Source organism: Cucurbita moschata, unplaced genomic scaffold (assembly GCF_002738365.1).
Source record: "Cucurbita moschata cultivar Rifu unplaced genomic scaffold, Cmos_1.0 Cmo_Scf00044, whole genome shotgun sequence".
Lineage (NCBI taxonomy): Eukaryota > Viridiplantae > Streptophyta > Magnoliopsida > Cucurbitales > Cucurbitaceae > Cucurbita > Cucurbita moschata.
In genome coordinates this window covers 3,112,661-3,137,963 of record NW_019268560.1, presented here as the reverse complement: position 1 = coordinate 3,137,963, position 25,303 = coordinate 3,112,661, and the positions used below count along the sequence as shown (strand labels likewise).

Below are 25,303 nucleotides of genomic sequence, written 5' to 3'. Positions count from 1 at the left end.
AAAAAAAAAAAAAAAAAAAAAAAAAAAAAAAAAACAAAAGAAAAAATCAAAGAGAGTGATATGACTAAGATTGGACGACCAGCTGAATCCACTGAATTTGTTTGGTCTGAAGGAATATGATCAAACAGTGTACAGGTCAACGCTTGATCTCAAACAAAGCCTCTGTTTTACGGACTATTTTCTCCATAGTTTAAACGAATTTGTAGCCAACAACAGCCATGAAACCCGAGAAGCTTTTGAGCTTTTCAACTCATCTTCTTCTTCTTCTTTCATTTTCATATTTCTGTACAAGATTCAGCTCGGGGAGCAGAGATACAATCACATCAACAACCTCCATTAAAGACCCTGCAACCATAGTTTCAAATGCCAGTTCCTTCCAGCTAGGGTTCTTCTCACCGGCTAATTCCACGAATCGCCATGTCGGAATCTGGTTCAACAACCAAATTTCTCCACAAACTGTAGTGTGGGTAGCCAACAGAGATAACCCTCTCAAAGATTCTTCCGGGATCTTCACAATTTCCGAGGATGGGAATCTTGTCGTGTTGGATGGAAACCGCAACCTCCTCTGGTCTACCAATGTTTCTTCCTCCGCAACCAACGTCAGCGCCCGAATTTTAGATTCCGGCAACCTTGTTTTGGAAGATTCCGCTTCCAAGATGGTTATCTGGCAGAGTTTCAAAAACCCATGTGATGTATTCTTAGCTTCCATGAAATTTATGACGAACACAAGAACTAACGAAAAAATACAACTTACCTCATGGAACAACCCTTCCGATCCATCCATGGGAAGCTTCTCCTTGGGGCTCCATGTTCTTCACAATATTCCTGAAGGTGTAGTTTGGAATGGGCAGAAGACGTATTGGCGATCTGGTCCATGGAATGGTCAAATCTTCATTGGCATACCCAACATGGATTCAACTTATCTCTCTGGATATACCCTTGACATAGATGATCAAACTTACTATCTTTCCGCCACTTTTAATGAGGATGAAAATTTCGGCTACTTGTCTTTAAGCCCACAAGGGAATGTTCAAGAAACGTATATGGATTTTCAGGAGAAGCGCTGGAGGGCTGGTTGGTCCGCTCTACAAACGCCGTGTGATTTCTATGGCGCTTGTGGGGCGTTTGGGATCTGCAATCCAAGTGCTTCCCCTGTTTGCAGGTGTTTAACAGGGTTTAACCCAAAGCATGAAGAGGAGTGGAATCGAGGAAATTGGAGTAATGGGTGTGTGAGAAACACGCCATTAAAATGCGACATGTCCAACAAAACCAGTATTGAGGAAGATGGATTTCACGTGGAGAGCTTGGTTAAAGTTCCATTTTTGGCAGAGTGGGTTGATTCCTTTTCTTCAATACAGGATTGCAGAGTCAAATGCTTGGAGAATTGTTCGTGTAGTGCTTATGCTTATGTAAATGGTATTCGTTGTATGCTCTGGAAAGGGGATTTGATTGATATACAAAAGTTTGAGAGCGGTGGAACGGATCTGTACCTTCGACTGCCATATGGAGACTTGGATCATACAAGTATTGATATCATCTCCTTAAACTTCCATCATTCAGATTATTAGATTCTGTTTCCAACTAAATTTTGTTTTTGATCCACAGAAGATGTCAAAGGCCAAAGAGGTATCATTATAGGCATAGTGATATCAGTAACGTTTATCATCTTCATCATTGTAACATATATATGGTGCAGATGGAAGAGTCGCAAACGAGGTAACGCATAGCCTAATCTTCCTTACAGTTATGTAATCCTTGATGGCTTAATAAGATTTGAGGCATATGGCAGAGAAGAACAGATCAAGTACGGGTTCAAAGGAAAAGATTTGGAAGTTGAGAAGGGACGATACGATTGAGGATGACGTTAAATTGGAGGAGCTGCCTGTTTATGACTTTGAGACGTTGGTATCTGCAACAAATAACTTCGCCCCAAGCAACAAGTTAGGACAGGGAGGCTTTGGTCCAGTGTATAAAGTAGGTATTGATTGTACACATATCTGATAACCCCACTACTACGCCCATATTATTCTGGTGGGAATCTCACAATCCATCCTCCTGGGTGCCCAACGTGTTTACTGGCACATCGCCTAGTGTTTGACTCTGATGCCATTTGTAACCGCCCAATATGATCCATCATTTCTTATAAGAGTGTCTAGTAAACACGTTTTAAAACTTTGAAGCTTGAACTATTACGTAACCTTTTCAGGGACAACTGCTAAATGGAGAGGAAATAGCAGTAAAGAGGCTTTCAAGAGTGTCTAATCAAGGGTATGAAGAGTTCTTAAATGAAGTGAGAGTCATCTCAAAGCTACAACATAGGAATCTTGTGCAGCTTCTTGGTTGTTGCATCGAAGGAGAAGAGAAGATATTAATATATGAATATATGCCCAACCTAAGTTTGGATGCACTCATCTTTGGTTAGTGGGACTTATGATTCTAGAGAATATTGACTTTTTAAATGTTTAAAAAATATGTTTTTTTTTTCTAACTGTAATTAAATCTATGCACATGTAGGCTCGGCCGAGCAAAAACTAATATTGGATTGGCGGAAGAGATACAACATTATCGATGGAATTGCTCGAGGCCTCCTTTACCTTCATCGAGATTCAAGATTGAGAATCATTCATAGAGATTTAAAGGCAAGTAATATTCTATTAGATAAAGATTTGAATCCTAAAATATCTGATTTTGGCATGGCGAGGATTTTTGGTGGTAATGAAGTTCAAGCAAACACTTTAAGAGTCGTTGGAACTTAGTAAGATCTCTCGTTGTTTTATTTTTATTATTATTATTCATTATAATTGATATATAGATACATAAAACTGATTTAATGTGTTTTTTTATTAATTTAGCGGGTACATGTCTCCTGAATATGCAATGGGAGGTCAATTTTCAGAGAAATCAGATGTGTTCAGTTTTGGAGTTCTATTACTTGAAATCATAAGTGGGAGACGAAATACAGGATTCTACCTCGAAAATCATACCTTAAATTTATTGGAATTTGTATGTTGACAGAAAGAAAAATATACTTTCGAAATTCAAGGTTGAAATTAAAGATTTCAATTAAGAATTTTAATTTTGTTTCAGGTCTGGAAGCTACGGAGGGAAAACAATCTTATTTCTTTGATTGAGCCAACAATCTACAAAGTCTGCTATCAATCAGAGATTTTGAAATGCATTCATGTAGGGTTGCTATGTGTTCAAGAATTCATAAACGATCGGCCAAATGTCTCTACCATTATCTCAATGATCAACAGTGACATTGTAGATCTTCCTTCTCCAAAGCAACCTGGCTTTGTTAGTCGACCACAAGACAATAACACGACATCTTCATCTCAACAAAATTTAGACCATTTTTCTATAAATAATCTTACTCATACCACAATCATACCCCGATAATATGTTAGATAGTGTTAAGGATAGTTGACCGTCACTATAAGGCAAATATCTAGATATTTGCCTTACATTACGGGTTACCATATTTGCCCTCTTATTAAAGGCAAATATATTGCATTCATTTATTATTCTTTCCTTTTATTACTATTTCCATAATATTTGTAATTTACCATATTTCTGTATTCTGAAAATAATTATAAATAAGAGAACTCTCACCCCCATTGAGGTGTGGTGATTCAGCAAACATTCACATGGTATCAGAGCCCTTTCGGTTTAACAACCCTGATCCTTTCTTCTCTATGGCTTCCGAATCTTCTTATCATCTTCTTCCTTTCAATACTCTAATCCATATGATCACCATCAAACTTTCTTCCTCCAATTATCTTCTTTGGAAAAGCCAACTTCTCCCTCTTCTTGAGAGTCAAGACATGCTGGGCTATGTCGATGGAACCAGGGTTCCACCACCTCGCTTTGAACCAGAAACCTCTTCAACACTCAACCCCAAATATTTGGCATGGAGAGCAGCCGATCAACGACTTCTCTGTCTCCTGCTCTCCTCTCTCACTGAGGAAGCCATGGCTGTTGTCGTTGGTCTCCCTACTGCACGTGATGTTTGGCTTGCGTTGGAAACTACGTTCAGCCATCAGTCGAAAGCTCGTGAACTGAGACTCAAGGATGACTTGCAGTTGATGAAACGTGGCACCAAACCTGTTGCTGAGTATGCCCGTGCCTTCAAAAAAATTTGTGACCAACTTCATGCCATTGGCAGACCGGTCGAGGACATTGATAAAGTGCACTGGTTCCTTCGTGGACTCGGCACCGAATTTTCAGCTTTTTCTACTGCTCAGATGGCTCTTACCTCTATCCCCTGTTTTGCAGATTTAGTCTCTAAAGCTGAAAGTTTTGAGTTGTTTCAGCTCTCCCTTGAGTCCTCTAACTCCACTCCTACAGCATTCACAGTCACTAATCGTGGTCGCACCCATGGAAGCCACCCTGCTTCCTTTACCAACCAGCGAGGTCGTTCTTATTCTCACAAAAATAACTCTTCTAATCGAGGACGAACCCACTCAAGTCAAGGTCGTCGACCACCTCACTGCCAAATATGCCGCAAAGAGGGCCATTATGCTGACCGCTGCAACCAACGGTATGTTCGACCTGATTCTTCTCATGCTCACCTTGCTGAAGCCTTTAACACGTCATGTTCTATTGCTGGACCCGATACTGCTGATTGGTTTCTGGACACTGGAGCTTCGGCCCATATGACTGCCGACCCATCTATTTTGGATCAGTCTAAAAATTACACGGGTAAGGACTCTGTGATTGTAGGAAACGGTGCTTCCCTACCCATTACCCACACCGGTACTCTTTCACCTGTTCCAAATATTCACTTGTTAGATGTCTTGGTTGTCCCTCACCTCACTAAAAATCTTCTTTCCATAAGTAAATTAACGTCTGATTTTCCTCTCTCCGTTACATTTACTAATAATCTTATTACTATCCAGAATCGTCAAACAGGAAGGGTGGTGGCAACCGGTAAAAGAGATGGAGGGCTATATGTGCTGGAGCGCGGCAACTCTGCTTTTATTTCAGCCCTTAGAAACAAATCTTTACGTGCTTCATATGATTTATGGCATGCTCGTCTAGGTCATGTGAATCATTCTGTTATTTCTTTTTTAAATAGAAAAGGTCATCTTTCTCTTACGTCTTTATTGCCTTCTCCATCATTATGTAATACCTGTCAGCTTGCAAAAAGTCATCGATTGCCTTATTCCCGCAATGAACGTAGGTCGTCTCATGTGTTAGATCTTATTCATTGTGATCTTTGGGGTCCTTCTCCCGTCAAATCAAATTCGGGTTTCCTTTATTATGTTATTTTTATTGATGATTATTCTCGATTCACTTGGTTTTACCCTTTAAAATTTAAATCTGATTTTTTTGATATTTTTCTTCAATTTCAAAAATTTGTGGAAAATCAATATTCTTCTCGTATCAAGGTATTTCAAAGTGATGGTGGTACCGAATTTACTAATACTTGTTTCAAAACTCATTTACGTAATTCTGGCATCCACCATCAACTCTCTTGTCCATATACACCTGCTCAAAATGGTCGTGCTGAGAGAAAACATCGTCATGTGACTGAGACTGGCTTGGCCCTTCTCTTTCACTCTCATCTTTCTTCTCGTTTTTGGGTTGACGCCTTCAGCACTGCAGCTTATATTATCAACCGGTTGCCTACTCCACTTCTTGGAGGTAAGTCACCCTTTGAACTCCTTTATGGCTACACTCCACATTATGACAATTTTCATCCCTTTGGTTGTCGTGTTTATCCTTATTTGCGTGATTATATGCCTAACAAGCTTTCTCCCCGCAGCATTCCTTGTATTTTTTTGGGTTATAGTCCTGCTCATAAAGGGTTTCGCTGTCTTGATCCGGCCACCACTAAGCTATATATCACCTGTCATGCTCAATTTGATGAAACCCACTTTCCTGCTATCCCTAGCTCCCAGACCCAACCTCTTTCCTCTATTCCTATTTCAAATTTCTTAGAACCACATTTTCATCATATTGATTCATCCCCCCCTACCACTTCATCACCGCAAACTCCTCGATCCAGTTCATCCCCGTGTGATATTTGTTCTGACCTTGTAGATGAGTCTGTGCAGGTTGATACTTCTCTTGCAGGTTCCACTTTGCCACCTTCGACTTCTAATTCGACCTCTATTGAACCTCCTGTTGATTTCTCTTCTTTGGGCACTCATCCTATGATCACACGAGCCAAAGCTGGTATATTCAAGACTCGTCATCCAGCAAATCTTGGTATTTTGGGCTCATCTGGACTTCTTTCTGCTCTTCTTGCATCCACTGAGCCAAAAGGATTCAAATCTGCGGCTAAGAATCCTGCTTGGGTGGCTGCCATGGATGAAGAAATTCAAGCATTACAACAAAATGATACTTGGACTTTGGTTCCTCGCCCTGCTAACACCAACATCGTGGGCTCTAAATGGGTGTTTCGTATTAAATATTTGCCTGATGGATCTGTCGAGCGTTTCAAGGCTCGTCTTGTTGCCAAAGGTTATACTCAGGTTCCTGGTCTTGACTACACTGACACTTTCAGTCCGGTTGTCAAAGCTACCACTGTCCGTGTTGTGCTTTCTATTGCAGTCACAAATAAATGGCCTCTTCGACAACTTGATGTCAAGAATGCTTTTCTCAATGGAACTCTTATTGAACGTGTTCATATGGAACAACCTCCTGGGTATATTGATCCTCGATTTCCCACTCATGTTTGTCTATTAAAGAAAGCCCTCTATGGTTTAAAGCAAGCTCCTCGTGCTTGGTTTCAGCGTTTTAGCTCATTTCTTCTCACACTTGGGTTTTCTTGCAGTCGCGCTGACACGTCCCTTTTTGTCTTTCATCAGCAATCTAACATTATCTATTTGCTTCTTTATGTTGATGACATTATTGTTACCGGCAACAACTCATCTCTTATTGACAGCTTTACTCGCAAGCTTCATTCTGAGTTTGCTACCAAAGATTTGGGTTCTCTCAGTTACTTTCTTGGTCTTGAAGCTTCACCCACTCCTGATGGTCTCTTTATTAGTCAGTTAAAATATGCTCGAGATATTCTTACTCGTGCTCAGTTGCTCGATAGCAAACCAGTTCACACTCCTATGGTTGTTTCTCAACACTTGACTGCTGATGGTTCTCCTTTCTCTGATCCTACTCTCTACAGATCTCTTGTTGGCGCCCTTCAGTACTTGACTATTACGCGTCCAGATATTGCCTATGCTGTCAATTCTGTCAGTCAATTCTTGCATGCCCCTACTGCAGATCACTTTCTTGCTGTCAAACGTATTCTTCGCTATGTCAAAGGAACACTCCACTTTGGTCTTACCTTTCGTCCATCCAATGTTCCTAGTACGCTAGTCGCTTATTCGGATGCTGACTGGGCTGGTTGTCCCGATACTCGTCGTTCTACATCCGGCTATTCTATTTATCTTGGTAACAATCTGGTTTCTTGGAGTGCCAAAAAGCAACCTACTGTCTCACGCTCCAGCTGTGAATCTGAGTATCGTGCTCTTGCCACAACCGCTGCTGAACTTCTTTGGGTTACGCATCTTTTGCATGACCTCAAGGTCCCTATTTCAAAGCAGCCCTTACTCTTATGTGACAACAAAAGTGCTATTTTTTTGAGCTCTAATCCCGTTTCTCACAAGCGGGCCAAACATGTTGAACTAGATTATCATTTCCTTCGAGAACTTGTTATCGCTGGCAAACTTCGCACACAATATGTACCCTCTCATCTCCAAGTTGCTGACATCTTCACAAAGAGTATTTCTCGACCTCTCTTTGAATTTTTCAGATCCAAGCTTTACGTTCGTTCAAATCCGACGCTCAGCTTGCGGGGGGGTGTTAAGGATAGTTGACCGTCACTATAAGGCAAATATCTAGATATTTGCCTTACATTACGGGTTACCATATTTGCCCTCTTATTAAAGGCAAATATATTGCATTCATTTATTATTCTTTCCTTTTATTACTATTTCCATAATATTTGTAATTTACCATATTTCTGTATTCTGAAAATAATTATAAATAAGAGAACTCTCACCCCCATTGAGGTGTGGTGATTCAGCAAACATTCACAGATAGGATAGGATAACAAATTTTGTAAATTTACTTTTGGCTAAATTTGTTGAGAATTGTCATAAAGATTTGATTTATGAATACTTTTGGTACAGTCCTCACTTCGATTATGTGTTCGTAGGATTCATTTTGTTTATCTCTTGTATTAGTACATGAATCATCTTGATTTATATATGAGAATGAATGTTGTTATGCCAATATAAAGATTTGTATTGTATTGTCATGAGACGTGGAATGAATGTCATTTTGTATTTGTCTATAAGCAATTTAGAGAAACTTTGCAGTGTCAGAGTGTGAGGAGATACACTCTTACGACTACCACTTATAAATGTCGCCGAATTTCTTCTCTCCAAACTAAATAATTCTTTGTCTTTTTATTCATTTATGTTCATGAGTGTGTGAGTGAGATCGATCTTACTTTCACTTAGTGTACCGGTCCGGTTCCAAGCATTCCCTTCGATGTCTTATCGGGCCTACTGGGCTTGCAAGCTAAGTAGTTCGGTCCAATACCAATGTCCCCTTGAAAACGGTGTCGTTTTTGGATTCCTTCTTTACGACTAAGCTACAAAACCCGATCCGATTCGGAAAAGGAATTTCGCTCCATTAATTTCTAGGGCTCATCGTTGCCCCCAAATTCTCTGTTTTTGTTGACTCTCGTGTGCATCTTAGATCGATCGAGTTTGAGATTGGCAGAAAAATATGCCTCAGAGACACTCGAAGAACAATAACGATCTAGCCTTCTTCACCTATGATGAGAAGCGGAAGCTCGGTTATGGAACCCAGAAAGAGAGACTTGGAAAGGACTCGATCAAGCCCTTCGATGTCTGCTGCCTGTGCTTGAAACCCTTCATCGACCCCATGTGCTGCCAGAAGGGCCACACGTTTTGTAAAGAATGCATTCTTGAATGCCTTTTGGCTCAGAAGAAAGATAATAAGAGGTTTGTTACTTTTACAATACTTGTATGTTTACATTTGATTGCTTGCTCCTTTTTTTTTTTTGTATCTCCCTCCCCAAGTTTGAAACAATTGTTTAAAAATGTACGAAGAAGTGGAGAGCGAGTGGTTCAGATTCTTGTAAACTCTTTGGCGTTGGTGTGCTAGAGTGGTGCGTGCAATTCCAATTTCTTCATGTAGTTGGATAGTAATCGAATTATAATCGTTTATTGCATTTTCTGAGTCCTTAAGTTGTCTGCTTCGGTTGTCTGTGTTGGTTCCTGCTTTTTGAAGAATTTGTTATTGCTTTGGTCTTTAAAGGGTGAAATTTTGATCTTAATTTGTGGTCAATTGTCTGGGATCATGATAAGTAACTTTTAAGGAAATGCGATGTTTCTAACCAACCTGGGCTGGCCTAGCGACCAATTAAGGTCAATGTAAATAAAACAAGATTTAGAGATAACGGGTTCAAATCATAATGGCCTATGAGATATCTTAGCACCCAAATGTAGTAGTGTGGACAGTTGTCTCTGTTAGACGAACACGACTCTCCACAATGGTATGATATTGTCCACTTTGGAGTTAGTATTCCTCACTTATAAACCCATGATCATTCCCTACATTAGCCGATGTGGGACTTCCATCATCCAACACCTCCCCTCGAACAAAGTGCTTGACTCCTTTGGAGTCTTAGTCATTTTTTACTGTCTTCGAGGAGGCTTGGTGACACAATCGCGCTTTCGAAGGCAGCGGACTAGCGATTGTGCGGCACTCACTTTCCAGCGACAAGTGAGTTAAGCCTATTTGTTTTTGCGTCGCCTACGGCCAAGCGACGTACGGTCGAGCCTCTAGCCTCGGTTTTAAAAGAAGGTTTTAGAAAACGAGGAGAGAGAGAGATTTTAGAAAGAGAGATTTTAGAAAGAGACGTTATATAAGCAAGCAAGAGAAGGATAACAACGGCTTAGCCTATAGTACATTCTGGGCCATTTTAGTTCTGGCAGGCCTAGACATGATATTTTTGAGGTGTCATACGCTCTAGAATTACAAAAGGAAAAACACTAGAATGAAAAGACATGACAAGGGTTTGGCTTGTCATGGGCATGCGGCCATGGGCAACATGTCCTGGACAAGCATGACCGTGACACTTGGCTCCTTTTCTTTTGGAGTTCTTTGTTCTTTACCAATCTATCGGCACGACTAAGTTTAGGGCATGGCTTTGATACCATGTTAGACGAATACGACTCTCAATGGAGTTAGTATTCCTCACTTATAAACCCATGATCATTCCCTAAATTAGCCGATGTGGGACTTCCATCATCCAACAGTCTCAAGCTAGGAATGTGACTATGATGTGCTTTCGTTATGCCTTATAATGATGTGTAGGAAATTGGTAGGCCTAATGTAAATTTCATTTTCCATAAACCACTTCATTTCACTTGTATTTCCTACCTTTTTAGTTATAGGCTCAAAAGTATTTGATGCTATTGACTATAGCAGTCTTCAGTATAACGAAGATTAAAGAACGCTTTGTGGAATGTGCAGGTTGTATTTACCTTAATGACTTATACTATTCATGAGGTTTTAGGGAAAGCTAATGAACAAAGAAGCAACAATCTAGTATAAAATGTTATGGTATTGATTGACTAATATGGTGGGAATTTAGATTAAAAATTAGTTGAGGCTTGTAATTGGTGTAAATATTAGACTCGCTTATGTAATAGGGTGATTAGAACATTGTAGGAGTGCATGTTTTAAATGCGAGAGAATTTTGAAAACATAGTAGTAGAATGTATATTTTCCATTTTTGATGCTATGCAGTACGGTCCTTTTAATGATGTTCGTCATAAATACCCTTCTCATGCCTCATGAGCATGTTTTGTTACCTTGCAGGAGGCTTGCTGCATTTACAACTCAGCAGAAGCAAGAGAAGGAAGAAGCAGAAGAGAAACTGATGCAGCAGAAAGCTAGAGAGCTTGATGCATTTGATCAGCAAAACCATGGTGCTGTACCACAATACAACGATCGAAACCACAGTCGGGATAAGAATGGTTTCCATGGTGCAAATAGTGTAAAGGTTACTTCTTACGAAGAAGAAGCACTTCGGAACATGAAGGCATTTTGGCTTCCTTCCGCTACACCAGAAGCTCCTGTTAAAGTAGGAGCCCCTTCGTGCAGTACATTCTGTCCCGAAGGCAACGAGAAACTTAAGCTAAAGTCCCTATTCCCAATACATTTCACAGAGGACAAAAGCGAGCAGAAGAAATCAAAATCTTATGATGTTACATACATATGCCCTAGTTGTAAGGTTACTCTAACCAACACGATGTCTCTCGTCGCCCTAAGCACGTGTGGCCATGTCTTCTGTAAGAAATGTGCTGATAAGTTTATGGCTGTGGACAAGGTATGTCTGGTCTGCAACAAAGGATGTAAAGTAAGGGATTTGGTGAATTTGGAGAAAGGAGGCACAGGGTTTGCTGGCCACGGGGATTCACTTGAAGCAAGAGACTTCAAGCATTTGGGAAGCGGTTCTGGTTTGGGGCTGGTGAGGCCTGCCATGAAGACTTAAAGTCAGTCATCCTTGCTTACTTGATTGTGATTTTCTTCCATAATTCTGTTTCTTTTTCTCAACTAATTAGTATCTGGTCTTGTAAATGACAATATCAATCTTAAATCTTAGTATGTTAGCTTCTAAATTGTGTCTTTATCAACAAGAATCTTGAAAAAAATGATAATATCCAAAGCTTGGAGGCTGTTTCTTATTTGCTGGTAGCTCCTTTTGTTGTCAATGGACCGCAATTCCGTGGTTCAGAATCTCGTCCCTGTAACTCTCTCGCGTAAATAAATGTTCTGCAATGAAACACTGAGTTCTTTTAGGGGATGCATATGGATATTCATTTGATGTATAGGATTTGAAATTTAGAATGGTATGTTCCAAGAGTTTTAACTAAACAAATGCTAAAACTTGATCATAAACTAAGGGTTTTTTACATTTTTAGCCAAAAAAAAAAAAAAGTAACACAAGACTTCCTTGCTTTCATTGAGAGTCGAACTCAAGACCTCCCGCTTACTAAACGGGTGCTCTAACCAACTGAGCTATGAAAGCCTTGATGCAAAGGCCATTCCTACTAATAAACCAATACAAGTTACCAAAAAATGGTATTTTACTTTTTAGCCCCAAAAAAAAAAAATTGTGCTTTCATTGAGAGTTGAACTCAAGACCTCCCGCTTACTAAACGGGTGCTCTAACCAACTGAACTATGAAAGCCTTGATGTTGAGGCCATTCCTACTAGTAAACCAATAGAAACCATTACTTTTTAGCCAAAGAAAAAAATTAAATGCTTTCACCCGCTTACTAAACGGGTGCTCTAACCAACTGAGCTATGAAAGCCTTAATGTTGAGGCCATTCCTACTATAAATCAAGAAAAAAATTAAATGCTTTCATTGAGAGTTGAACTCAAAACCTTCCACTTACTAAACGAGTGCTCTAACCAACTGAGCTATGAAAGCCTTGTTCCTAAGGTCATTCCAATAGTAAAACCAATACAAGTAAACAAAAAAATGGGATTTGAGTGGAAAATCTTAGTTGGGTACCATTCTAAAATTTAGAAGATTGTGCATAAGTTGCAAATTATAGTGTATCCCTTTTCCTCCTATAAATTAGAAGTCCTAGATTTGTGGCATTTTAGATTTTTAAGTAAGGCACACAAATCAAATATAGTCATTCTCAGTTTCCTCTCTAATTTGGACAAAATTTGTTGTTCTTCCAAACATGCAACGATAATTTAGGACCCGTTTACGTACATTTATTGTAAAACTTGGGCACCTAATTCTTTCCTTCAAACCACTCTACAAAGCAAGAAAAGATAAAAAAAGAAAAAAGAAAAAACTCTTCATTTTTCGTTGGAAACGTTTGAGGAACCATGGAATCATTCCTTGCTTTCCCTCTCACCAAACCAATTATCCATATAGCAACTTAATCACGTCAAGCAACCATCAACCTGTTCTGTTCCATTTTCCCCTGTCGTAAAATACCAAAATGTTTTCACTAAACACCATGCTCAAATGTCCCAATTACCAAATTAACCGAATCCGAGCATTATTATTAGCCAGGCAATGCCACAAACAACCCATTCCTGTCGCATGGAAAAGGCCCGACATTGGATGGACAAAGCTCAATTTCGATGGCTCCTCAAGAGGTAAGATGTCCCCCGGAAGGGCCAGCATTGGGGGCGTTCTAAGAGACCATCAGGCTCAGTTTTTGCTGGGATACGCCAAACCCATAGGCCGAGCCAATAGCACCATCGCCGAGCTCACTGCACTCAGCAAAGGGCTCGAATTGGTCCTCGAAAATGGGTGGAAAGACGTATGGCTGGAAGGAGATGCAAAGGGGTTGATAGAAATAATAGTTGGAAAAAAGAAGGCTAAATGTGTGGAAGCTCGAAGCCAATTTCGGTACATAAATTCATTGATATTGGATTTGAATAATTGTAAGGTTAGTCATATATATAGAGAAGGTAATAGAGTTGCCAATAGGTTTGCTTCCATTGGCCATCGCTATAAGAAGCTTGAAGTTTGGAGGGACATTCCTCCATTGGAGACATTGGACATGATGCGTGAAGATGCTGAGGGGAAGATTAGTTTTAGGAACATAAATACAAGGTAGTTAGTTTTGTTTATTTTAAGGTCTTATTTCTGTAACCATTATTTTGAACTTGTAGTTACAAACTGAAAATGATCCGTGATATAATACATGTAATTCTTCAACAATGCATTGATGCACTAACATTATTCGAAATAAATCAACGCCAAATATTAATACATGTGATTCTTCAACCATACATGAACACACATTAATGTATGTCCTAATTCATATATCCAATTATTTATGTTCCCAATATGAATCTAGATTAATGTGGAAGGTTTTGAGACTAGAGTAGTCCGTAAACCTCAATAATCATCGAACGGACTCGCCCAACAATTAGCGACACGCTCCAACCCGTTTCAACTTAACCCAATGGTGCACAACCCAACGGCCCAATCCGCCCACGACCCATTTTATACTGTTTCCTAAGTTTTTGACCCTCCCAAAGTCATTTTTGACCTTATTGAAGCCATTTGAACTCAGTATAACTCCTTTATATTCAAAATGGATATTACCTTATTGAAGCCATTTGAACTCTTTATATTCAAAATTGATATTTTTTTTAGATAAAATTAGAAGTACTGTTATCGTATGTCCTAAAGAATGTGATATGGATTGACATATGTGAAATTAAACATTGTAGCATAGTAGTTTCGAAGTCGGTACAAAATAATCGGGAACTTCAGCCAAGACCAACAAAATAAGTGACTTTACTATTGGAGTTAGATAATTGAATAACGTGGCCCCTGTATGCACCATATTATTTATGTTATGTGTGTGTTCTTTGTAATGACATAAGATGCTATGTTATGTATGCATGTGATATTCATTACGCCATGTTGTAAATGAAATGAAATATTATGTATGTCATGTCTTGCCATGTAAAGATATGGGATGGATCATGTGATGATTGTCGATGTATACATGATGCATATATGTACTCTGTCATGGATGACAGGAGAAACGAAATGAGGTTAATGTTATGCTATGAATGTAAATCATGGGGACCTCATGCATGTATCTATGTCATGTACATCGGAATGCTTCCCCTACGGACATGTACATTTGATATTTACATTTGCCATGATATCATGCGGGTCTTTTCTTTTCAGTGGCGCTCGGTTACGTGTTAACACGCTGTGCTTGATCAAGTCTAAGTTCAGAGGTATGTATACAAGCCTGTCTAGTGCGTCTATATGCGCATGCGTGGACCATTTGGGAAGAAGTATGACACATTTCACCGTGTCAGAGCCCAAGGTCATATTATTATTTTAAAAGATAGGTCTCTTCATGATTGCATTACTATCCCCATACTCGAGCTATATAATTATCCATGTATTATAATTACAATAGTAAGAATGCTCGAATACTCGACACTAAATGCTCGAATGACAAATTGTCATAGAAATCAAAACAGAAGAGTATCCATGTATTATAAGTTCATAATTTGATCTCGAAAATGTTAACTGTGATATCTCTTGTTTAGAGAAGAAAATTAGGGACGTTACAAATATCCACCGACCGGCCGGCGAGCTCGAGTTCTCCCCTATAAGCTCAGATGAACCCATTGTTTGGTAAAGATGACATTACTCCCTGCCCGTTCTAAGTGAAACCCAATAGAAAGCCATCTGAAATTGGGACAAAAAGTTGAAATTGGGAAGGGAAAACAAGGGGGGGTAAGCTTCTAGCACAAAAGACACAGATTAGTACAAAATTCCAAAATTCCTTCAGCGCTGCCATTCACTTAAACGTTTCTTCATCATCCTGAGCTTCTCTTAATCTTGGTTTAACAGAAATTAAAGAGGTCTTACCATTCAAAACGTTGCCCAAATACTACTACTCTGTTTAAACACAACAGAAACAGGGGCCAAAGCCTTTATTATTGTATGCATTCAGGGAACACAGGAAACGCCTAAATTTGCTAAACAAAGAAGTTTGTTGTGTATGGAATTAACACATACATAGTGTCCACTGGAAATTTCAGCGTTTCTTGGTTGCGGGTTGCTTCTGGGAATTGAAGTACACGGCGGCGACAGGAAGCCCGAGTGCATTCTGAGAAGCAAATTGTCGGGTGCTGAAGTTGCTGCGAGTGTTCGGTGGTCGGAGGCTGCCGCCGATTGCCCTGTTCTGCTTGAAAACTGCTAATACATACCGGTGAATTCCTGTTGGCGGCTGTGGTCCCATGTACTGCACCACCTCCTTCCCTGAAATCCCACCAACACCCGTTGTTTTCACCACATGGAAGAGGAGGAAAAAGACAGAGCATGGCCATTGATGACAAAACAGAGAAAATTTAGATGCAATAAGCTTTGAAGAAAAAAACAAACCTTTATTGGCATCAGATCCTTCTGGAATGTCCACGACAATCCTGAAAAATCTCAAAATTTCCCCCAAATAAATCTATTTTCCAAACACAGAATCCATTAAAGGGGAGGAGAAAAGTTCATATTTTTACCAGTGAAGCCACTCTCTGAACGTTGGCTCACTAGGGCTCGGAGCATCAGGATCCACCATAACCTACACACAATTCCCAACTCAAAAATGAATCCATTATCACAGAATTAGAAGCTAAAAAAAAACCATGGAAGCCACGGAAGAATACCAGAGCATAAAGGTCGTTGTTGGAGATGGGGCCTTGGATAACAACAGTGGGGGCATCAGCAGCGGCAGAGGGCTTGATTTCGCAACCGTTAGCGACCTGTTTAGAGGCATAAGTGACGGACAAATCGGCGGCCGGAGTGAACATGTCCAACACATCTCCGATCACTCTCCCAACCACCAGTGGCTCCAGAGACCGTACCATTTTCTTTTCTTAATTCCTTTTCCTTAATTCTCTTCCTATTGGCCTTTTGGTTTGGAGTTTGTTGTGTATGAGACAGCCTCGTCTTTTGTAAAAGAATTTGTGCTGTGGGGTTAGTGGGTGAACTGGGTTTGTGACACGTACCGAATTGGTTGATGACCTGGCAATCTGCTTGCTCACCATGATGCTGCTTCTTAAACACGTGTCCCCCTCTCCCACCTTTGCCGGTACAATTTTTTCCTTCTGCGAATCGACTCCATATTACTTCTAGAAAACAAACAAATGAATTATTTCGTTATGTTAATAATTAAAAGTAAAAAAAAACTAAAAATGAAATATTTACCTATCATACCATATCATTAATATTAATTATAAGCATTAAATGATTTCAACCTTATTTTTAAATTCATGGAATTGGCCTAACTAAAAGTATTTTAATCCATGAATCGAATTAAAAAAAAAACAACCAAATTCAAATAAAAATTCTGATCCTAACTTAACCCATCGTGAATTATTGAATCATAGGGCATGCCACCACATCAGCTAACTTATGGGCCTTCTATACTCATATTTGGGCTTGGGCTTATGTTTGCCAACTTCTCTCTCTTTGGAGGCCCAGACCACTAGACCACTATCCAACAGTAAGGCCCATATATATATGACAATGTAGGGTTCCATCAAACCAACGAGTGAATTGCGACAATTTTGTATAAGATTTAGTTTTAAGGACTAGAAATAAGATTGATTGCATTCACACACCATGAACATACATAAATAAAGAGACATAAAGATTTACATGGTTTGAAGAGAAGAAATTCTCCTACATCTACCGATGGTAGCTAGTTATTATGACCAAAGTGTTTACAAGTGTATTTCTCACATTTTCATACTACAAAATTTCTCTCAATTGTCTCTAAGTAAATACAAAATGACAATGACTCCGAGTGAATTGCGACAATTTTGTATAAGATTTAGTTTTAAGGACTAGAAATAAGATTGATTGCATTCACACACCATGAACATACATAAATAAAGAGACATAAAGATTTACATGGTTTGAAGAGAAGAAATTCTCCTACATCTACCGATGGTAGCTAGTTATTATGACCAAAGTGTTTACAAGTGTATTTCTCACATTTTCATACTACAAAATTTCTCTCAATTGTCTCTAAGTAAATACAAAATGACAATGACTCCACATCTTGAAACATTGCTAGACAAACTTTTATATGGGTATTGACAAAACTAATTCTCATATATGAATTAAAGCAACACTAATGTTCATACATGAGTCAAGATCATTCATGTACTAATATAAGAGATAAACCTGTTGAATGATGAAAGTCCCACATCGACTAATTTAGGGAATGATCATGGATTTATAATCAAGGAATACTCTTTCTATTCGTGGGAGGCCTTTTAGGGAAACTCAAAGTGAACAATAACGAAGGGGAGAATGTACCAAAAGTATTCATGCATCAAATCTTTGTGTAACCCGTGAAGGTTCGAACTGACTAAGAACAGAAACAAAAGTTGAGAGGGACAGAGATGATAGAAAGACATTTACAAACTTTTAAGGGGTTGACATTGTAAGGTAAAGGAACCAATTTCTTGGGCGGTCGAGACAGAAAATGAAAGAGAGAGAGAGACAGAGAAATGGGCATATTCATATTTATCTTAATCTCTTATGTTATTTTTCTTTCTTGTCGGCTAAATTGAGCCCCCACCACATTATTCTCCTCACACAAATGTTTCAATTTCATTAGCTTACCACTCCTTTTCCTTTTTTATTTGTCTCTCTCCCCTCTCACTTCTGACGACCAAATGACATATTGCTTACCTACAGATCATCTTCCTACAAAAATGCAATCTTGATCATTGTTAAGATATCAAATTATGTATTATAATACTTAAGTAACATGAAGAAAGATAATGTTTTTTTTTTTTTTTAAATTGAAAACCCATCAGAGATCCAATAATCGGTCAGTTCAATTATGCAAAAGGCAGCCGCAATGCAAGAGATATGTGTAAAAAATTGTTAGTAGCGATTGCCATTAATGTTGGTTCGTACAAGATATATGCATGTTCATGCATGTTCACATTCTTCATTCTAATGATACCCCATTTGTTCAACTTCTGCAACCCCACTTGTAATCTCATGTTCTTTCTATTCCCATCTTCAATCTTTTACATTTTAGATCTCTGCGGAGTTTTATTTTCTTCAAATCTTTTAAATGAAATTGACTTTTTTTGTTTTTCAATCCAATGTAAATGTCAAACCTTCTATCGAGTTATAAGAGAGAAGATGAATGGTTGAGTGATTAACTTATACCAATATGGTTGAAGCTACTCCAATGGTTAGGTCAAAATTTTGCGTAATTGTTAAGTTTGATTGAAGATTCCAACCAAGTTTTAGTATGGGAATTTGAAATATAATGCCCAGTTCTTTATCAAAAATACTAAAATTTATAAACAAATTTATTTAACACTAGCTGATATTATTCGTTTTGACCCATTACGGATCGTCGTCAGCCTCACAATTTTAAAATGCGTCAGGTTTCCACACCCTTATAAGAAACATTTTAGTCCCCTTTCCAATGATGTAGGATCTCATAATCCACCTCTCGTAAGGGCCAGCATCTTCGTTGGTACATCGCTCAATGTCTAGCTCTTATACCATTTGTAACAGCTAAAAGTCCACCACTAGTAGATATTGTTCACTTTGGCTCATTACGTATCATTGTCAACCTCACAGTTTTAAAATGCATCTACTATAAAGAGGATCTAGCCTTACTCTGACCAATACTTCGCACCGTCCGATGAATGACTCTAATATCATTTATAACAGCCTAAGCTTCCTGCTAGCAGATATCACTCGTTTCTCTAAATTAGAACTTGGGATTGTTGTAAGAATTGTGTTCCTTCACTTGTATCGAGCTATATGTGTCGGGTCACACGTGTCAAAAGTAGATTTGCGTACTTAGTTAGGTATATTTGGTAATTGTGTATGTATGATGATGAATGTACTTGATTGCATGCTCAACTAACTATAGGTTAAAACTAAATAATTCAATTCTCAATCTTAATCTCTTTATTTCATCTTTCTTTCAAATCATTGTATTTTTAGTTGGATATATATTATTTTAAAACATTGAACTCGCAATTATTTTGAAATGATAGCGTAGTTTAATTTAAATTTGAAGCTGGACAAGAAAGCAAACGATATCTTAGTTCGACATGTCGGCCATCATGATTAACAAATCATAATTGGTACGTAGTCAATAATGACGGTGTAATTTCCTAGGAAACTTCACTTAACTGTTCCTTTTCACACGGGATGAAAGTCAAAAAGCTCATTTTTATTTTTATTTTTTTATTTCTTTTTTCCCGCACTTGAAGTTTTAAATGGATAAGGTAGTCCGTCAGGTTGACGGGTCAACCCGCTCCCGTCAAGAAATGTGGGGCCCATTTTTGTATTATTGAGACCACGTGTCCGAACATGCTGACGTAGGATTCATTAACATCGCGGTTTTGAGTTTTTGACTCATAAAGCAATAATAAATTAAAAATTGGCTTGAAAGAGACAAAATAACACAAGAGCCATGCCGTGATTGTCAATAAAGCATTAACCCTCCCTCCCTTGTGGTCCCCACCGTAGAAGTAACCTCTACGTTCAAGACACGTAGCCTTTGACTTTTTCCTAATTTAAATATATATATATGAAATTATCGTAATCCCCATGCATGATTAAATATAATAATACAACCTTTTACTATAAATAGGAGGTGGAAGATACAGTTGGCCAAACTGACCTGGATCTGACACGTGTCACCACCACTCCCTTTCACCCACCGCCGACTCCAGCCCTGTCTCTTTGCCGGAATCTTGGATTCTGGCCTCGCTCCCTTTCTAAGTCTGACAAAAGGGGGAAAAAAAAGGGCATGAAGTTCATAACTTTTAAAAAGAAATTGTATATCACGAGGTGATGGCCGTACAGGTCAACCAAAATTAAGCTCACAATTGTCAAACCCACTTGACGTAAATCAAGTTTGTGGTAAGTTCTTGCTTTTGTGTTCTATAATGAATTCGTAGCTATACGTTTATACCACGCATCGTCCTTGTTGTCGTTGAAATATAAAAATGTAATCTTTTGCATGAAAGTCACCTCCCTTGTTTCTAAGTTCTTGAAAAAATAATTGAGAAAAAGAGTCTTTTTTTTATCTAACTTTTTCTTCCATAATTAAAGCTTGCGGTGCAATACCTCTTTGTAACATCTCATCTCAGTTGAAAAGCGGAATAAAACATTTTTTATAATCGTGTAGAAACTTCTATAATATTTGCTAATGATGGGCTTGAACGGTTACAAATGGTATCAGAGCTAGACATCGAGTATGTCAACGAGGACGCTGGACCCTCAAGGAGGTGGATTGTAACATCTCACATCGATTAGAGAGTGGAACAACACACACTTTATAAAGGTGTGAAAGCTTCTCCCTATTAGACGTATTTTAAAACCATGAGGCTAACGGCGATAAGTGAGTCAAATTGGACAATATCTACTCACCGAGTCAAGATACTACAGAAATAGACTAATAAAGACTTACCCATATAGCTTAAATCTTGTGTCTTTGTGAGTGTCCATGCGCAAGCGATGGAAGAACAAGGAATAAAAAGGCAAATTTTAACTCCATAGATTTGCTTGATTTTTACATTACATGAAGCTTTCATCAAAGAAATCAGGGATATCAAAATTCAAAATCTGGCTACAGTAACTTTCTCTCTCATCCTCATTGGGACTAGTAAAATATGTGGAGTTGGAATTCATCTGCGTAGGGCTTGAAGAACATGGCGAAGATAAAACCGAGCTCAAATTGAAGTTGTTCTTGTTATTACCCATGTCCTTGTGGGAACTAAACGTCGGCATTTCATACGAATTGTCCATCACTGCGGCGGCGTGTTGCTGATCAAACCCACAATAGTCAAACCCTGTCGGAATCTCAATATTATTGCAGTCTTCGCTTATTTGCCATTGATCATTTAATTCGCTTGCAATTGGCTCCACCAGTTGAGGGAATTGAACAATTTCTTGCACAGGAACTTGCATTTCTAGCTGAGGATGAGAGAATTGAATAGTCTGCATACAATTTTGCGGCGAAAAGCTTTGACTTTTACGTTCAGAAGACATTAATGAAGCAGCCAATTTAAGAAGCTCAGGGTTTACTAATGGCTGCACTCCAAGCAAGCTTGAAAGGTTCATTTGTGAAGAGTTGTAGAGAGTAGAGCGTAGAATGGAAGACAAATCAAGTAGATCAAGGCGTGGACTGTGTGTCACTGGATCAATTCCCATTCTTAGCAGCCTCTTTCTTATGTGGGTGTTCCAATAGTTCTTTATTTCGTTGTCCGTTCTTCCCGGCAATCGAGTCGCAATCGCAGACCACCTGGTTAAACCAAAACCCATTTCAGAAAAATAATCAAAATCTGAAATTTTTGGTGAAAACAGATTAAAAATTTAAACTTACTTGTTACCCAAAACACTATGGAGTTGGATGATGGTTTCTTCCTCTTCGAATGAAAATCTCCCCCGTTTGATATCAGGTCTAAGATAATTAGTCCATCTTAAACGACAGCTCTTCCCACATCTTTGGAGTCCTAAAAGTTTGGGAAAAACACATAAAACCCTAATGTTAAGACGTAAAAAAAAAAGACATAATTTAGAAGAAAAAGGCAGCATATATAATTAAACACAAGTATACCTGCATTAGAAGGAAGAGTCCTCCAGTTTCCATGACCATTTTTCTGAATATAATCAATCAATTTCTGATCTTCCTCAGGCGTCCATGGCCCTTTCTTAAGCCCATTTTTATCACAGCAAGGTGCTCTTCCCATGGCTGATATTCAAATCAAGGGTCCTACAGATCCCAGGTTATGTACCAACAAATCTGGCTTAAAAACTCAGAATTTTAAAGAGAGAAAGAAATAGAAGACAATGGGTCCTATTGGAAGAGAGATTGTGTATACATACATATATATATATATATATATACAGAGAGCAAAAATTGATGGATTTGGTGGCCGCCCTTTGTTAATCAACATGGATACGTGTCCTCTCTTTCTTGAAGAACAGCACACAATACACAGCTCCTTTACAACGCTGCTGATTGTGATTATTACTCTCACTCACCTCCCACGTGTCAATCACTTTCTTTAATTTTGCACTTTACATCCCTAATAAATTTTTAAATTAAACCTAAATATTTTCATTTATTTATTTATTTATTTGAAACTACTCTCAAACTAGAAAATATTAATTAGGAAAAAATAAAATTTTGTTGGGAAGAAGAAAGAAAGAAGTCCCGTTTTCGTGGATTACCAACAGCTGTAACCAACAAAAAGGAGCCACGTAGTCCCCGCTTTTGAACACCCTGTGACTGTACCATTCTCTCTCTCCATCCTCACACGCCTACCATTAATTGGTTTGACTAAGATATTTTATTTTATTTATATATATATATTGTGCATTGACTATTTTACCCCCTCACCCACATCATATTTTGCCCTATTCTTCACGTATATGGTATACCCAATGTTCGAATTGGTCATTTTCTTTATAATACAATAATTAATGGAAAAAGTTTATGGTTCAAAAGAGTTGGGTGTTTGCCGAAATTTAGGAACATTTATTATTCCAAACATTTAGAAACATAACAATTTTTTCTAAAAAATTAGAAATTAAATAATAATAATAATCTCTCCTATGCTCACACACATAGTATAAAGTGTAGAAAAAGCTATTTATTTGAATTAATTCTTAAAACTATATAGGTTAGCCTACAAATTAATGTTCCACATGCAGGAGACATTCATTTTATTAATCAACCTACAATATACTTAATTAATAAATAACAAAACCCTAGTCCCATTAACAAAAAATTAACGTTAATTAATTATTATTATATGCTTAGGTTTATGAGGTAATTACCTAAAAGAGCAGCCTACGTGTGCAGATTGATTAGCCACAATTAATTTAAAATTCGATAGATGCCATTTCCAAAGATTTTCTCCTTTCTAATTTGAGTAGCAGTTCAATTTTTTCTCACCAAACATATTATAAAATAGATATTTTTTTAATTATAAAGTGCTGACTTAGCTATATTATAGCTAAACCTTATAATATTTTAATGCAGAAATAAGATATGGGATCTATGGGTTGTGTGGTTCGTCTTTAAAATTGCTATTTTAAATTACCTGAAATTAAAAAAAAAGAAAAAGAAAGAAATTGCATCTCAACCACTGATCACCACGCATATTCTTCTTGTGGCTACTAGAATATGTCCCCTCTTAGATTAGGTTCCCGTAAATTATTATTATTATTATATATTAATACGTAAAGTTTACTATATTTTAATTTTTGTAGCAATGCAATAATTGATGCATTATTGATCGCAAAATAAAATTATCGATTTGAGTTGTCGGCTTTGTGAGTTGGTTGGGCCTTGAGTCATTGTTGGCCCAATGGATGGCACTACTTCTGGGCTACCTGATTATTGGGCCGGACTGGGCCTGGGATTCGTTCAAACCAAAAGCTATACCCAGCCCAAGTTCGCTTCCACGTCTTCGACATTAAATTATTAGAATTTATACATATAAAGATATCATTCAATGTATGATGATAAAATAATATTTAATCCACCAACTTAGGATATTATTAATGTTAATCGTGATATAAATGAAAAGGATTGATTAGGACAAAGAATTATTCATTAATATCCATATGGTTTAATCTTATAGTTTTAACCATTAGATTTAAAATTATAATATTATAATGGATAAAATGAATGAGGTGGCGAGTCCGTTGTCGTTATCCAGAAAATTTTGGAGGAAGAAACACGTGTCCAGTATGACACTGAACATGGCCCCACCAGTTGCCCCTAGTTTTCATCGAAAATCCGCCGTCTAAAACAAATCCTACGCCTCAACGCCGGCAGTTTCTCTTAAAGCTCTGCTCTACCGACTTGGTACGACTAAACCGGAGCGTTCACTCTGTTTCGAACCTGTGCCCTTTTTTCCATCAAAGACGCAATGAGCCGTAGATTTTACCAGGGCGAGATCAGCGGAATGAAAGATCCGACGGCGAAGCGTGAGGCGATGTTGAAGGCGGTGAGAGATCATTCGGGATCATCTTCGAATCAGGGGGCAAGGGGATTTTACAGTGGTATGGATTCGAGTGCGGTAAGGGCTGCCAAGGCGGAGAAACTTAAGCGGGCCGAGGAGTCTCTCAGAACGGTCATGTATTTGAGCTGTTGGGGGCCTAACTAAACGTCGTCGTATTCAGATAAACATCTCTCTCGAACGAACGTCGCCCAAGAAGGGCACAGTTTTTCTCTGATCATTGACACTGTAAATCATTAATGCAGTTCATAAGAAAAATGGTTGGAAGAAGCAAGAAAAGGATAGAGCGTCGTGGTTTGGAATTGGATTGTGGGTGTAAATATGTTGGATGTTTTTGGAGATTTTGTGTTGTTTTGTATGGTTGTTGTTGCAGTTATGTTTGAAATGTTTGTAGATTTGATTTTAAGGGAAGATCTTCTGAACTCAATGCCATATTTAATTCCATCATTTTTAGTTCTCAACAACACTACCATCATAGTTATACAATGATTCAGAATCTTACTAGCTGGGGTGATTTCAGACACTTAATTAGAATAAAAAAGCTCCATTGGAGCTTACCATAGCAGTTACGAAGACATTAAAACGCTTATAAAACTATGTCATATGATGACAATAATTAATGAATAACCTCGGTAAGAAAGAAGATTACAATGGTTTGCGTGCAAGGATGATGCGCACAAATTAAAAAATAGTATCAGAACTCGTTTTAAAAAC

At 38.2% G+C, this 25,303-nt stretch overlaps 4 protein-coding genes and 3 non-coding genes across 9 annotated transcripts; 2 read left to right on the top strand and 5 right to left on the bottom strand.

Moving 5' to 3' along the window:
* The first annotated feature begins 89 nt into the window (after positions 1–89).
* On the top strand, positions 90–3,478 carry LOC111434314 (G-type lectin S-receptor-like serine/threonine-protein kinase At1g11300). Of its 3 annotated transcripts, none has more exons than XM_023071747.1 (7): positions 90–1,524; positions 1,609–1,716; positions 1,790–1,974; positions 2,207–2,417; positions 2,515–2,755; positions 2,853–3,003; positions 3,088–3,478. In XM_023071747.1, the coding sequence occupies exons 1-7, from the start codon at positions 219–221 to the stop codon at positions 3,397–3,399; spliced, it is 2,514 nt and encodes an 837-aa protein (XP_022927515.1). In that variant the 5' UTR covers positions 90–218; the 3' UTR covers positions 3,400–3,478. The 3 variants fall into 3 exon arrangements, with proteins under 3 accessions (XP_022927515.1, XP_022927514.1, XP_022927516.1); XM_023071746.1 differs by having other exon boundaries at positions 1,606–1,716; XM_023071748.1 differs by lacking the exon at positions 2,853–3,003 and having other exon boundaries at positions 1,606–1,716; positions 3,088–3,137.
* A 5,143-nt stretch (positions 3,479–8,621) lies between these two features.
* LOC111434382 (E3 ubiquitin-protein ligase CSU1-like) lies at positions 8,622–11,745 on the top strand. The gene is made up of 2 exons (XM_023071846.1): positions 8,622–8,981; positions 10,867–11,745. Exons 1-2 carry the CDS (start codon positions 8,743–8,745, stop codon positions 11,540–11,542), a joined length of 915 nt encoding a protein of 304 aa, XP_022927614.1. The 5' UTR covers positions 8,622–8,742; the 3' UTR covers positions 11,543–11,745.
* A 260-nt stretch (positions 11,746–12,005) lies between these two features.
* TRNAT-AGU lies at positions 12,006–12,079 on the bottom strand. The gene has a single exon. It is a non-coding gene; the product is annotated as a tRNA-Thr (tRNA).
* An 88-nt stretch (positions 12,080–12,167) lies between these two features.
* On the bottom strand, positions 12,168–12,241 carry TRNAT-AGU. The gene has a single exon. It is a non-coding gene; the product is annotated as a tRNA-Thr (tRNA).
* Positions 12,242–12,411: 170 nt separating this feature from the next.
* On the bottom strand, positions 12,412–12,485 carry TRNAT-AGU. Its single transcript has one exon. It is a non-coding gene; the product is annotated as a tRNA-Thr (tRNA).
* Positions 12,486–15,359: 2,874 nt separating this feature from the next.
* Positions 15,360–16,639, bottom strand: LOC111434225 (protein MOTHER of FT and TFL1-like). Its single transcript, XM_023071623.1, has 4 exons — positions 16,223–16,639; positions 16,076–16,137; positions 15,948–15,988; positions 15,360–15,824 (listed from the first exon to the last, which is right to left on the bottom strand). Exons 1-4 carry the CDS (start codon positions 16,421–16,423, stop codon positions 15,601–15,603), a joined length of 528 nt encoding a protein of 175 aa, XP_022927391.1. The 5' UTR covers positions 16,424–16,639; the 3' UTR covers positions 15,360–15,600.
* A 4,448-nt stretch (positions 16,640–21,087) lies between these two features.
* Positions 21,088–22,409, bottom strand: LOC111434371 (transcription factor MYB102-like). Its single transcript, XM_023071816.1, has 3 exons — positions 22,174–22,409; positions 21,940–22,069; positions 21,088–21,858 (listed from the first exon to the last, which is right to left on the bottom strand). The coding sequence occupies exons 1-3, from the start codon at positions 22,304–22,306 to the stop codon at positions 21,132–21,134; spliced, it is 990 nt and encodes a 329-aa protein (XP_022927584.1). The 5' UTR covers positions 22,307–22,409; the 3' UTR covers positions 21,088–21,131.
* Positions 22,410–25,303: the final 2,894 nt, after the last annotated feature.